Genomic DNA, 13,727 nt, shown 5'->3' on the forward strand with positions numbered 1-13,727 from the left:
TAGAAACAACTCGAACTGCATAGCAGCCAGATGCTATTATTTTGCATAAATGTGTTATATGCTCATCAAATTTTAATTCATCATCTATAAATACCCCTAAAAATTTTGTGTGAGTTTTATTAACTATAGCGTGATTTTCTATGAGTCGTCAAAATTGAGTTTTAAGCAAATTATGTTTGTTTTATTTGTGTTGAAACATATGGAGTTTGAATTGCACCACTGTTTAACCCTATAGAGATCCAGGGTTATGATGTCTCTGAGATTATCTTCATTTGTCCCACGCCAAAGGATCGTGGTGGTAAACCTGATGAATTATTCTCAATATGTGATATATTTCCTTGGAGTTTCACTAACTGCTTTCTGCCTGTTAGATAACTGTAAAGCCCGTTATATAATAATAATAATAATAATAATTTTTATTTGCATTCAGTTCAATTACATGGTTCAATATAAACTTAAAAAATATTTCAGAAAGGAAGAAAGTATATATACATATACATATACATATATACCCACACATATACACATATACATATATATTTATATATATATATATATGTATATATATATATATACACACATATATACATATAAAAATAATAATAATAAAAACTGAAATGCAAAATGGAGTTGAAAACAATTTGAAAAAGTTCTAGTTCAACCCCAGTATTGTAAATATAATTGTTCGCATGGAAATAATTTTTATTTTCATTTTAAAAATATTGCAGTATAAATAAATATTGTATAAATATTGTCTGTGGAAACATTGGGTTATTCATTCTTGGCCAAGAGACTGTCTCTCATTTTGTCTCGGAATAAATACAGTTTCATAGTACGAAGTGATGGGTCAATTTCATTATAAAGCTTGAAGACATTGTATGTAAAGCTTCTTCGGAACAGAGAAGTTTTGTAAGCTGGAAGCGAGATATGACCCCTATGACGTAAATTGAGGTTATGAATATCTGTCCTATATTTTATTTTATTGTAAAGATATGGGGGACACTGTTTAATGATTACTGCATGAGTTAAAATGAGAAAATGAAGTTTTCGACGATCTTGCATTTTTAACCATTTTGCGGATCTTAACTTGTGAGATATTGGATCATATTTGCGAATACCGTAGATCAATCTGAGACATGATTTCTGAATTTTTTTCTATCCGATTAATATCGTTATGATCTAAGCATGGCCCATACAGAACGTCACAAAAGTTGAAGTGACTCAGGACAAGTGTATCACTTAATATTGTTTTGAGTGATTGTGAAAGAACATGTCTGTGAGGGTAAAGCATTTTCAGTGAACAATAAGCCTTTTGAAGACAAGAGTTTATATGTTTCCTAAATCGAAGTTCTGTATCTAAGTGTAAACCTAAATTCCTTGCATCACTTGTAAATAGTAACTCTTCATTTTGAATTTTAATTCTCATAATAGTTTCAATGTGATGTCTGTTTTTTCCAAATATCATTACTTTGGACTTGAGTGCATTGATTTTCAACTTATGCGCATGTGATACCTCTACTAATCGGTTTATATCTTCCGATATAACTTTTTGAGCCTCAAACCAATCTTCTGGAGCAAATGAGTGATACAGCTGTGTATCATCAGCGTAAAAGTGGACTTTACAAGTTGTAATGCTCGAAATAAAGTTACTTGTGTATATACTAAATAGTACAGGGCCAAGTATAGACCCTTGTGGAACCCCACAAGTGACCTTTTCTCTTGATGACTGACCCACAGCTGTCTCCACATATTGACTCCTGTCCTGTAGATAATCACCCATAAGACTAATAGCACTGTCCGAAAAACCTATAAAGTGTAAAATAGAGAGTAAAATTTCATGGTTGATCGTATCAAATGCTTTTGAATAATCTAAGAGAATAAGAACAGTTGTTTTTCCTGCATCTGTCTCTCTAATAATATTATCAACAATGCTAAGTAAGGCTGTAGCGCAACTGTGTCCCGGTCTGAACCCCGATTGTTCAGAAGGCAATATAGTAAATTTTTCAAGATGATGTCTTATCTGAAAGTTCATAATTTTTTCAATTACCTTCGACAGACATGGTAGTATACTAACCGGGCGGAGGTCATTGTAATTCAATATATCACTTTTCTTAGGCAATGGAATTATCCGTGACACTTTCCAGATATCAGGAAAAATACCTTCCAGTAAACAAGAATTGACAATATTTGTTAATACTGGTAGAATTGTTGGGCAGTAAAGTAATATCATTTCTAAGTTTATTAAGTCAGGACCAGTAGCTAGTGATTTCAACAATCCTTCAAAGCCATAGCACTGAAGTTTAAATAATAGTGTTTCATGGTTTACGCAGTCGAACGCTTTTGAGAAATCACAGTATATTGCCCCAATAGATTCTTTATTATTCAAACCAATACATACATCTTCCAGAGAAGAGAAGATTGCATCGCCTGTGTTTTTATGGCTTTGGAATCCATATTGAGATTCGCATAGTATGTTATGATCAATTAAGAAGTTAAGCATTCTGTTTCTAACCAGTTTTTCAATTATTTTTGAGATTGTCGGAAGCAATGATATAGATCGGAAGTTTCATGGATCATTCATTTCACCATCTTTATGAAGTGGAATGACTATCGCTAGATTCAGACATGTAGGAAATCTGCCAGAATGAAATGATTTATTAATGGCCTCAACAAGAGAGTTTAAAGCGTATTCTGGGAGATTTTCTGAAAGTTTAACTGATATTTCATCATAACCAGATGATGTTTTGTTCTTTATTTCATTTATAGTTTGCTTCAGTTCGTATATGTCTGTATCAAATAGGTGAAAGTTATCTGGAATATTTATATTTTTTATAAACTCATCTTGATATAAAAATTTGTGGGAATCTTCAAAAGAAAGGAAGGAAGTAATCAATTTCAAAAGAAGTAACTCCATACATAGATATGTGGACATATAAACATTGAATTACACGAAAGAAAAATTCTTTCGAAACAAATACTTTTATTTAAACACTGAATTATATAAAACGCTTTTCTCTACTCAGTTTGTATTCGAAACATTTGTTATGGAACTGAATCAGATATCATTCACAGGATTTCTATACAATATACCAAATGAAAGGTGAAAATTTCACTTATATGGAACACTGTCATGCTCACTGGTAGACATCGATGTTTCGCCGTAAGACACTTGCCTTAGGGCTCTTCAGTACTAATCTGGATAACATTGAAGGAAAAAACACACAATTCATTCATAAATTACGATTTTATGTCACGAAATGAATTTGATCTATTCATGTCATTGATGACATCGTGATTACATTCATTTGCTTATTTGATTGTATCCCAGCCAAAAGGAATCTTGTTTAAATTAAAAGGGTTATATTTTTAGGAGTGATTAATTTTTGGGAAAGAAAATTTTTGGCTTTCTACTACCCCCTCTTGATATAAAAAGTTGTGGGAATCTTTCAAAGCAATCAATTTTAAAAGAAGTAACTCTATACATAGATGTGTAGATCATGCAAAGAAGTGACTTTCACACAAACTGGAAAAAAGCCCTCCTGAAACAGCTACTCTCATATAAATATTGAATTACACGAGATATATTGTGTAGAAATCGTGTATCTGATTCAGTTTTTTGTATAATTCAGTGTTCAAATGGAAGTATTTGTTTGGAAAATGTTTTTTCATTCAATTCAATGTTTACATGTGTTTTGTGAAAGTTACTCCTTTGCATGATCTACATATGTATGCATAGAGGTCCTTCTTTTGAAATTGATTGCTTCTCTCCTTTCTTTAAAAGATTCACATATGTTTTTGTATCAAGATCTAGTAGTAGAAAGCCGAAAACGCTTTTCCTAAATAATTATGTAGTTGTAAAAGTAACTCTTGATGAAAAGAAAAGATACAGTCCCAAGTTAGGGGTATATTCGACTCAATAATTATAATTTATTCACATCAATGATGTGTTGTGTACAAATTGGCAAAAAGTTGCATCGTGAAAGTGCCTTCCTGGGACCTTTGTCACTAGTCATAGTATATAATCTTCGATTATATTCATAGTTTTAATGCCACACTTTGCTATACCAAGTTCCTTCTTCCAATTCAAATCTGTTCATGAACAGATTAGGCATGTAGTGTTTTTCTAGTTGTTGAACTGAAAGCAGATCTGTTATATGCAGGTTTTTGTAAGTTGTATGTAATCTTCGATTACTTCACTATTCATAGTTCTAATGCCACACTTTGCTATGCCAAGTTCCTGCTTCTAATTCAAATATAGGCATGTAGTGTCTTTCTAGTTGTTGAACTGAAAGCAGTTCTGTTATATGCAGGTTTTTGTAAGTTGTATGTAATCTTCGATTACTTCATTATTCATAGTTCTAATGCCACACTTTGCTATCCCAAGTTTCTGCTTCCAATTCAAATCTGTTCATGAACAGATTAGGCATGTAGTGTTTTTCTAGTTGTTGAACTGAAAGAGGTCCTGTTATATGCAGGTTTTTGTAAGTTGTATGTAATCTTTGATCAGTTCACTATTCATAGTTCCAATGCCACACTTTGCTATCCCAAGTTTCTGCTTCCAATTCAAATCTGTTCATGAACAGATTAGGCATGTAGTGTCTTTCTATTTGTTGACTGAAAGCAGTTCTGTTATATGCAGGTTTATGTAAGTTGTATGTAATCTTTGATCAGTTCACTATTCATAGTTCCAATGCCACACTTTGCTATCCCAAGTTCCTGCTTCCAATTCAAATATGTTCATGAACAGATTAGGCATGTGGTGTCTTTCTAGTTGTTGAACTGAAAGCAGTTCTGTTATATGCAGGTTTTTGTAAGTTGTATGTAATCTTCGATTACTTCATTATTCATAGTTCTAATGCCACACTTTGCTATCCCAAGTTCCTGCTTCCAATTCAAATCTGTTCATGAACAGATTAGGCATGTAGTGTTTTTCTAGTTGTTGAACTGAAAGCAGATCTGTTATATGCAGGTTTTTGTAAGTTGTATGTAATCTTCGATTACTTCACTATTCATAGTTCTAATACCACACTTTGCTATGCCAAGTTCCTGCTTCCAATTCAAATCTGTTCATGAACAGATTAGGCATGTAGTGTTTTTCTAGTTGTTGAACTGAAAGCAGTCCTGTTATATGCAGGTTTTTGTAAGTTGTATGTAATCTTTGATTACTTCACTATTCATAGTTCATTCATAGTTCCAATGCCACACTTTGCTACCCCAAGTTCCTGATTCCAATTCAAATCTGTTCATGAACAGATTAGGCATGTAGTATCTTTCTAGTTGTTAAACTGAAAGCAGCTCCGTGATATATAGGTTTTTGTAAGTTATATGTAATCTTCGATTACTTCACTATTCATAGTTTTAATGCCACACTTTGCTATCCCAAATTGCTGCTTCCAATTCATATCTGTTCATGAACAGATTAGGCATATAGTGTGTTTCTAGTTGTTGAACTGAAAGCAGTTCTGTTACATGCAGGTTTTTGTGAGATGTATGTAATCTTCGATTACTTCTCCACTAATACCATTTATCGTCAGAAGATCCCTGAAATATTCAATAGTTTTTAGTACAGAAACACTTGAAAACAAGAAAACATCAAGTAATACTGAAATATCATCATCTTGCAACTGTATATCCTCAATTTTCTCTACTCGTATGAATTTACATGTATTGAAAAACAATTTAATGAGAGATTTCCACTTGAAATTTTACAAAACCGCTATACGTGTTTCGCTATTCAGTAGTATCTTCAGGCACAACACTATTTCGTTAGCTATTTATAAATTTGATTTGTGGGGGAACTTATGGTGGAGACAATTGGTAGCGTCGACTATTTCTCAGAAAATAATATGGATATTCTTTTTCAGATTATTCGCCACTAGGCCATGATGGACATAGGCGGTTATGTAATCATTCTGGTAGAAACCAAGGACAAAAAAATCAAGCTTTATGGTAAGGAAAAATGATTCAAGATTTCAAGAAAAAAATGGAAATGATTTAGTATTACCGAAATCATTTGGGATATTTCAGTGATATTTAGTAAGCAGTGACAGTTAATAAAAGCTTATATTTTTAAATAAAAGGGAAAAATCATCAACAGCGATTAATACATAGCTTCATCGAAGCGTTTGAAGGACGAAATCGTGGGAAAACGACCCCATTTAGAGAAAAAAAAGTGCTGTTTCATCAAGAGAATGCCCCATATTACAAATCAATGAAAACGATGGCAAAACTGCATGAATTGGACTTCGACGTGAACTTGAATTGACTTCGATAATTTTGAGAAAAAATAATAATCCTAAGAAATTTCCTTAAAGAGGAGACATTTTGAATTTCTCGGTCAATTTGGGATAATAAAGTACTCCTGAAGTTTTTTTACGATACGTCGTTTTTTTGAGGAAAAAATAAAAACCATCGTATTGTCCGAGAAATTATTGAAACATTTTATTGTCTTGTATTCCATCTTACTTCAGTTTTTGAATTAGCAGATGGTGAAACTCAATGAAGCTGCACATTTTCCGTCATAAAAATAATTCTTTAATTCAACAGTGGCACACGGCCATTAACTTCGATATTTTCTACCATTACGTTAGATGTTTGTTCCCAACTGATAGTATTTATGAATCCCCGTTCAATTTCAAACAAGTTGTATGATTGAATTGGCCGATATTTGATGAAAATCCATGTTCAAAAACATTTCATTGTGAGATTTTCACTAAACAGTTTTACAAAAACGCAACACGTGTTTCGTCATACAATGGCTTTTTCGGGCGTGTCTTTACTAACTACTTTCTTCATATACAATGCTTAATATAGCTAATTTTACAATTTGAAGTACCTACAATTCAAGTACCTGAGTTTTACTTGAGTTTGTAATGATTTAAATGACCTTAGCTTATGTCCCAGTTTCCACATTTGAAAAAATAGTTAGTAACGGGGAGTTATTCAATTCTAATTGATCATTTAGCAAATTACCCGAATTATTGAATCTATTGATTTCTAAACATTCTAGAACTCATGCCCTTCTGCTAAAGGGTGGTTTGCAAATGTGAAACTGGTCTTTCTATTTACAAAACTACTTCTTTACTCTTTAATTCTTTGGAAAAATGTTCTCCCTGTTTGACCAATACACAGAACGAATAAAAGTCTGAGTAAATTTATTAAAAACAATAAAGACAAAATAGATCGGATAGATCAGGAGTATATAAGCTGACTTGTGGCTGATAAACGAATTAGTAGTTTAGGGATGTGGAAGCTCATATAAATAATCAAATTATCGAGATTCTCAGTAACCTGAATTTAATTTTCATTTCAGGTTCGCCCGCCGACAAAGACAATTTGGAAGTTGGGGATGAAATTTTGGAAGTGAACGGGAAAACATTACAAGATGCAACTCATACGGAAGTCATTAGTCATATCCATCAGGTGAGATTGATTTAATAATACCACACATATGTGTGTGTAAAGTAATAGTTTTTGTTGAAAAAATGACCAGCAATATGTAAATTTTCATGCGGAACAACTACGATTTCGTTTCAATTAACATCATTAGCAACATAAACAATTTCCCTTACAGATGAAAGAATTTTCAAAAAACATTGTTTGTATGATAACTTTCGATTAGATTTCATTTGAACGTATCTACGTTAACAATACAAAACATTCATGTGTTTGAGAGCTTATAACTTCAAAAGGAAAACAACTGGCAAAAGGCAAAAACAAAGACAAATATCATTATTTGAAGTTATAAGATACAGTGTTCAAATTATTCATGTTTTCGTTAGTTTATTAAAATAATTATGATGAAAATTTTTTGCCAAAAAAATTATCCTATCAAATTTGTCTATTTCTAGTCATGTGTGTCGAAATAACCAATGAAACCATCATTACACTGATAACTATCCATGGATAGTTTTCACGGGTAGTTATCACTTATGTCATGACATTGCTAAGCAACCAACAAAATAAAGTTGTTTGACATTTCAGTAATTCAATTTATTTCGAAAATGTCACTTGGAAACACCTATGCAGTAACCGAGGCAAATACAGCAAGATCAACGGAATATCATTATACGAATTGTTCTTTTAATAACTGTGTGTTCAATAAATAATTTTGTTCGAATTGCAAAAAATTTTCTCACCGAATATCCCTCGAACATTGATAAATAACTCATAATTTTATCACAACTTCCTCAAGCACGTTATTTTAGGTAACATCCCTCCGCCTTCGGCGTCGGGATGTTACCAAATAACGTGCTTTCGAAAACTGTGATAAAATTATTTCGTTAGTTATCAATGTCCTTGGGATATTATAGCTGATAATTCGAAATTTTATGTCGTGAATAATTTTTAATTTTGGTATTGTTGTCCACTTTGTACCAATCGGAAACCTTTGGTGTTTTTGGATCTCATACTTCTGAATTGTTGAAAGAAATTGGTAGAAGATTGATGAATTCTACCAGTGACAATCGAGCCTATTCATTTTTAATTCAAAGAATCAGTATCGCCATTCAAAGGGGTAATGCCACATCGATATTGGGTACTCTTTCGTCTACTCAAAAATTAGATGAAATATTCCTGAACCCACAAATCGAATCAAAATTTCCTATGAACATCGCAATTGTCTCAGAAGATGCAGAGGAAAATAAACAAGTTCTGGAATTATCTTTCTCTGCCAAATTCGAAAAAAACACCATGAATATATCTGATTCAGTTTCAAGAAATTCAACTTCAAGTTCCTCATTCCGTTGGTCCAATGATGGGAAGAATCATTGCATCCGTGATTACTGGAAAGAAATCAGCGGTGGCGAACGTATCACCAACAGCTACAACACAATTAGATCAGTGATACGTTCCTCAGTCAAAACTCTTGGGCTTAATGGGTTGAAAAATATTGGCAACACCTGTTTCATGAACAGTGTAATCCAATGTTCATCCAATACGAGATTTCTACTGGAATATTTGAAAAAGGATGAGTACATGAAAGATAATACTAATATTTCTAGTACGGAGGGTGCTTTAATCAAAGCTTTTGCAGAAGTTATCAAGGAATTGTGGTGAGAAGATTCATCTTATAGAGCAGTGAACACAGTCTCTTTAAAAAGTCAGATTCATGGGGCATGCGCATCAAGACGACCAGGAGTTCCTTCGTTATCTTTTAGAAGTTTTACATGATGACGTTAATAGAATTATTGAGAAACCTAAACCGACCTTAACGGAGATTAACGAAAAATTGAGCGACAGCGGAAAAACACAAGAGTTATTGCTGATTTATTTGAGTACATATAACTCTAAGATTATAGATAATTTCGTTGGTCAATTGAAATCCACGATGAAGTGGACACATTGTGTACACTCATCTGTAACCTTCGATCCTTTCTGGGATTTGTCACTCTCCATACCACAAAGAACTGGCCAATTTACTATTATTATTTTAAAAAGAGTGTATCTAAATAAAGAAAGTCCACCTGTTTCGGAAATTTTCAGTATCAAAAAAAGACTATAGGATTTTGAACATCATCATAATATAAAAAATAACCTGTACATTAGAAAGATATTTTTTGTGACTGAAAAATGCTAAATACATTAGAGAATCTGCTGAAGTGTATTAAAGGGCAAATTTTTTACTGTGCCCCTAAAATTAAAAATCTAAAAAAAAAATCTGTTTTTCCGTTAATCAGCTGCCGCCCCCATACGAACGACAACTCTCAGAAGTTGAGAAATTTGTGCGAGCTAAGGACTAACGAGGTCTTACCTTTTAACGTGTGATTCCCGAACACGGTTGCAGAATCATTCCAGCTTCAACCAGATAAATTGTTGCCTAATATTAACTACTGAAGAATTATTCGATCAGTGACTGTGCATATTTATAAATTTTGCCTACAAATTGAATAACCAAGAGAAAAATTGAAATATCTATACTCAGATAGGTGGTCGGAAAATGATCCTTTTCTGTTCCCAAAACTCAAAAAAATGAACTTTTGAAGAACTCCCCAATCTGGAACATATATATTCCTTTCGACAAACGACAAAAAAATTATAAATTACACTTCAGCAGATTCTATAATGATTTAGCTTTGTTTATCTTTCGGATTGTATGAGGTTAAAACCAAAACACAGTAGAAAACATTCATTACATCTTTTTTAAATTATACACAATCACTGAAGAAGCTGTTTTATAAATTGAAAAATGATTTATGTAATTCAACTCAAAAATTTTAACCAAACTGTAGTAGGGATTTTTATTTATGCTCACATCCTCAACGATAAAACATCAAGTTCTTTCTTACAAATGTGCTTCATTATCATAGGGATATTTCTGCATTCATTTTCTATAAATATTTTTTCTTCTTTCAGTGTATAAGATCTCGCACAATATGTCTCCGGGTGAAAAAAAGAAGTGGAGCACGTTTAGGTGAGTTGATTTGTAATTTATCATGAGTTTTTATTTGATAATTTCACGATATAAAATGGTAGATTGAATGTTGAACACGATATTTAATCATGGTATTGAATTCTATATCCTTCTTAGCCGTGGTGTATTTATTTATATCTAACCACTTGAATAGATTTCGAAGAACCACTCACCAAAAAGTGATCAACCTTGAAATCAGTTCATTGATGTTTTAGAAGTCATTTGGAGAGTTGAATAATACATTTATTTAAGTGATCTACAAAACACATTTCCAATTTCTTGGGATTTGGGGTAAATTTTATTGCCACCTCGTTTATAGCCCCGGCTGTCCTATTACTGACACTATATATAGAAAATACTTATTTTTCCTCCTATTAGTTTATTTCTTATTAGTCAGTGGGCTATGCTTGAAGACTGGCAGTAAACAAATCTAAAGCAAATGAACTTTAAACGTTCAAGCCAGTCTTGATATACCTACACAGTAGGTTTAATGGACTGACGCCTATCAGAAAACAACTTCTCCCCTGGCTAAAACCACGAAGGGCATTGGATTATATCTGACAGGCGTCAGTGCAGGAATCTTCACAGAAAATGTCCTGCATATGCAATTGGCAATACAACTGAAAGAGTCGACCTTCAATTCTGGAACATGCACACTTGCAGACCGGTTTCGGGCTTATTAGCCACTCATCAGTGCAAGATAGTGACCATCATCGACCTAAAGTCAATGATATTCCACAATTGAAAATCGGAATTCTTTCAGAGTACTTCATTCCTTTTCCCCGAAGTTGGCGCGAACATCACGAAATGTCACTCCATCTAGTGGACGAGGTACTAACCAATTGCATATCCGTAATTTGCACGATTCCTCTGAATAAGGAAGAAACACTTTCTTATTAGTCAGTGGGCTATGCTTGAAGACTGGCAGTAAACAACTCTAAAGCAAATGAACTTTAAACGTTCAAGCCAGTCTCGATATACCTACACGGTTGGTTTAATGGGCTGACGCCTACCAGAAAACAACTACTCCCCTGGCTAAAACCACGTGCAAGTGTGCCCGTTCCAGAATTGAAGGTCGACTCTTTCAGTTGTATTGCCAATTGCATATGCAGGACATTTTCTGTGAAGATTCTTGCACTGACGCCTGTCGGATATAATCCAACGCCCTTCGTGGTTTTAGCCAGGAGAGTAGTTGTTTTCTGATAGGCGTCAGTCCATTAAACCTACTGTGTAGGTATATCGAGACTGGCTTGAACGTTTAAAGTTCATTTGCTTTAGATCTATTAGTTTATTGTAAAGTGTGTCTGACTTCAACCCTGATAGCCCTGATCACGATTTTAACGAAATTATACATTATACATAATGTACATTACATTATACATATTTTTTTCAAAACTATTCGAGAAGGTTATTTGAAATATTCTCAAACACCAGAATCTTGAATATCGTCCCTATCAGTGATTATACAGGATGTGTCACTGAAAATCTGAACACCACTGCACTTTTTTATTGTCGAAAAAATCAGCAAGGATTTGGAAAAAATTAATTATGATTTTTTTCATCAGAAAATCAATTTTATTTCAAAATAAGAGTTTGAGATCCCAGTCATAAGTGGAATTTTATCTTAATCAAGAATAATGTAGAATCAAATAATTTAAAGGAACAATTTGTTCAGGCCACTCTCAACTCCCTACACTGTAGGTTAATGGACTGACACCTAACAACTACTCCCCTGGCTAATACCACGAAGGCTGTTGGATTATATCCGACAGGTGTCAGTGCAGGATTCTTCACTGAAGTTATTCCTGCATATGCTGCAGCAATAGATTTTCAATTATTGGAACACACTTGCAGACCGGTTTTGGGCTGTTTGGCCACTCGTCAGTGCAAGGTATCATCAACATAAAGTCGATGATTTCCGATAATTGAAAATCGAATTCTTTCAGAGGCTGAAGCGGACCACAATCAACAGATTTGCCATCGCCCCATCTGCCTGTGAACGAGGTAACCAACCGCATATCCGAATAGGCATAGCCAGGGGAGTAGTTGTTTTCTGATAGGTGTCAGTCCATTAACCTACAGTGTAGGGAGTTCTGACTGACCTGAACAAATTGTTTCTTTGAATGATTTGATTTATAGCCAGTCTTCAAGTATGCCCACTGACTATATATGAAATAATGTAGAATATTTGATTTTTACTTCACTTCTGTCACTTTTTAGTGTTTTTATATTGTAGATCTGTTGAGTAATACTTTTTGAGGAACTGATTTCGAAAATCAAACTGAAAAACAACTATAATAAATGATACACTAAGGACTACATTCTCCGTAGTGAGTGGCTCTGCAAGAGACTGAAAGGGAAGGATAATTGGATTTTGCATTCTTGTACACTTCATGCTTCAATATTCATCAAAGTGCAGATCTACTTATTTAATCACAAACTTGGAAAGTTATGATTGAACCATTTCCTGATTAAACCATGATTGAAAAAAAAGATGTTATTATCAAAAAATTAATAAAAACTCTTGGTACGAGTGTTTATTGAAAAAAACTCTTACTAATAGCATCTTTTGAATCTAACTAGCTTAAAAAACGTATAGTTAGAGCAAAAACAGTTTTCAATTGGTCGGTCGGTGCTTTGTTCACTCACTCGAATTGACTGCCGTGCTGGTCGGTGGTTCAAGCCCCAGTCTGAACGATCGATTTTCACTTGCTATCGTCCAACCCGTGTTAGGAATCACACGGTAAAAGATGAGACCTCGTTAATCCTTAGCTCGCCCAAGTTTCGTAGGGGTACGACAGCTGGTTAACGGAAAAACAGATTTTAAACAGATTTTAATCAGAATTCAGTTCAAAAGTAATATAAAAGAGGAAATAACTGTCTTCAAAACGGTTTTGGAGCTGAACGCATATCCGGAGATGTTTGTGGGAAGATATCCCAATTCAGTTTGTAAAAGCAATACACAACATAAACAGATCGCACAATCACCACAAACCCAACAACAATACACATACCTCAGAACTAATGTCATTCTGAAAGTTTTGAAGTGAATTTCAGGTTTTGAAAACGGAAAAATATTGCTTTCCGAAATGTCGACAACTAAAGAAAGCTAAGTATAAATTTTTTTTTTCAATAGATTTTTTCAATTCTTAGTCAAAATTTATGTATTCAAGTTATCGACGAATTGGACTCTTCAGTGGATGATATTACGCAGTAACTTTTCAGGGTGAACTTTTCAGTTGGCCCTTTATTCCACTTCAGCAGATTCTCTACTGATTCAGCTATGCTTATTTCTCAGATTGTGAAAGGTTAAATA

The 13,727-nt window shown here is 33.6% G+C and overlaps 1 protein-coding gene across 1 annotated transcript in view; it reads left to right on the forward strand.

Annotated features, from left to right (window-relative positions):
- Positions 1-13,727, forward strand: part of sdt (MAGUK p55 family member stardust) — a 177,996-nt gene that overhangs the window by 9,331 nt on the left and 154,938 nt on the right. The window contains 3 exon segments of the mRNA XM_074183381.1: positions 5,865-5,949; positions 7,313-7,422; positions 10,354-10,411. Of these exon segments, the coding sequence (XP_074039482.1) occupies positions 5,883-5,949; positions 7,313-7,422; positions 10,354-10,411 (235 nt within the window). The 5' untranslated portion in view covers positions 5,865-5,882.

This window comes from Leptinotarsa decemlineata, unplaced genomic scaffold (genome assembly GCF_025532065.1).
Source record: "Leptinotarsa decemlineata unplaced genomic scaffold, Ldec_3_MD MMD2_tig00026336_RagTag_RagTag, whole genome shotgun sequence".
NCBI lineage: Eukaryota > Metazoa > Arthropoda > Insecta > Coleoptera > Chrysomelidae > Leptinotarsa > Leptinotarsa decemlineata.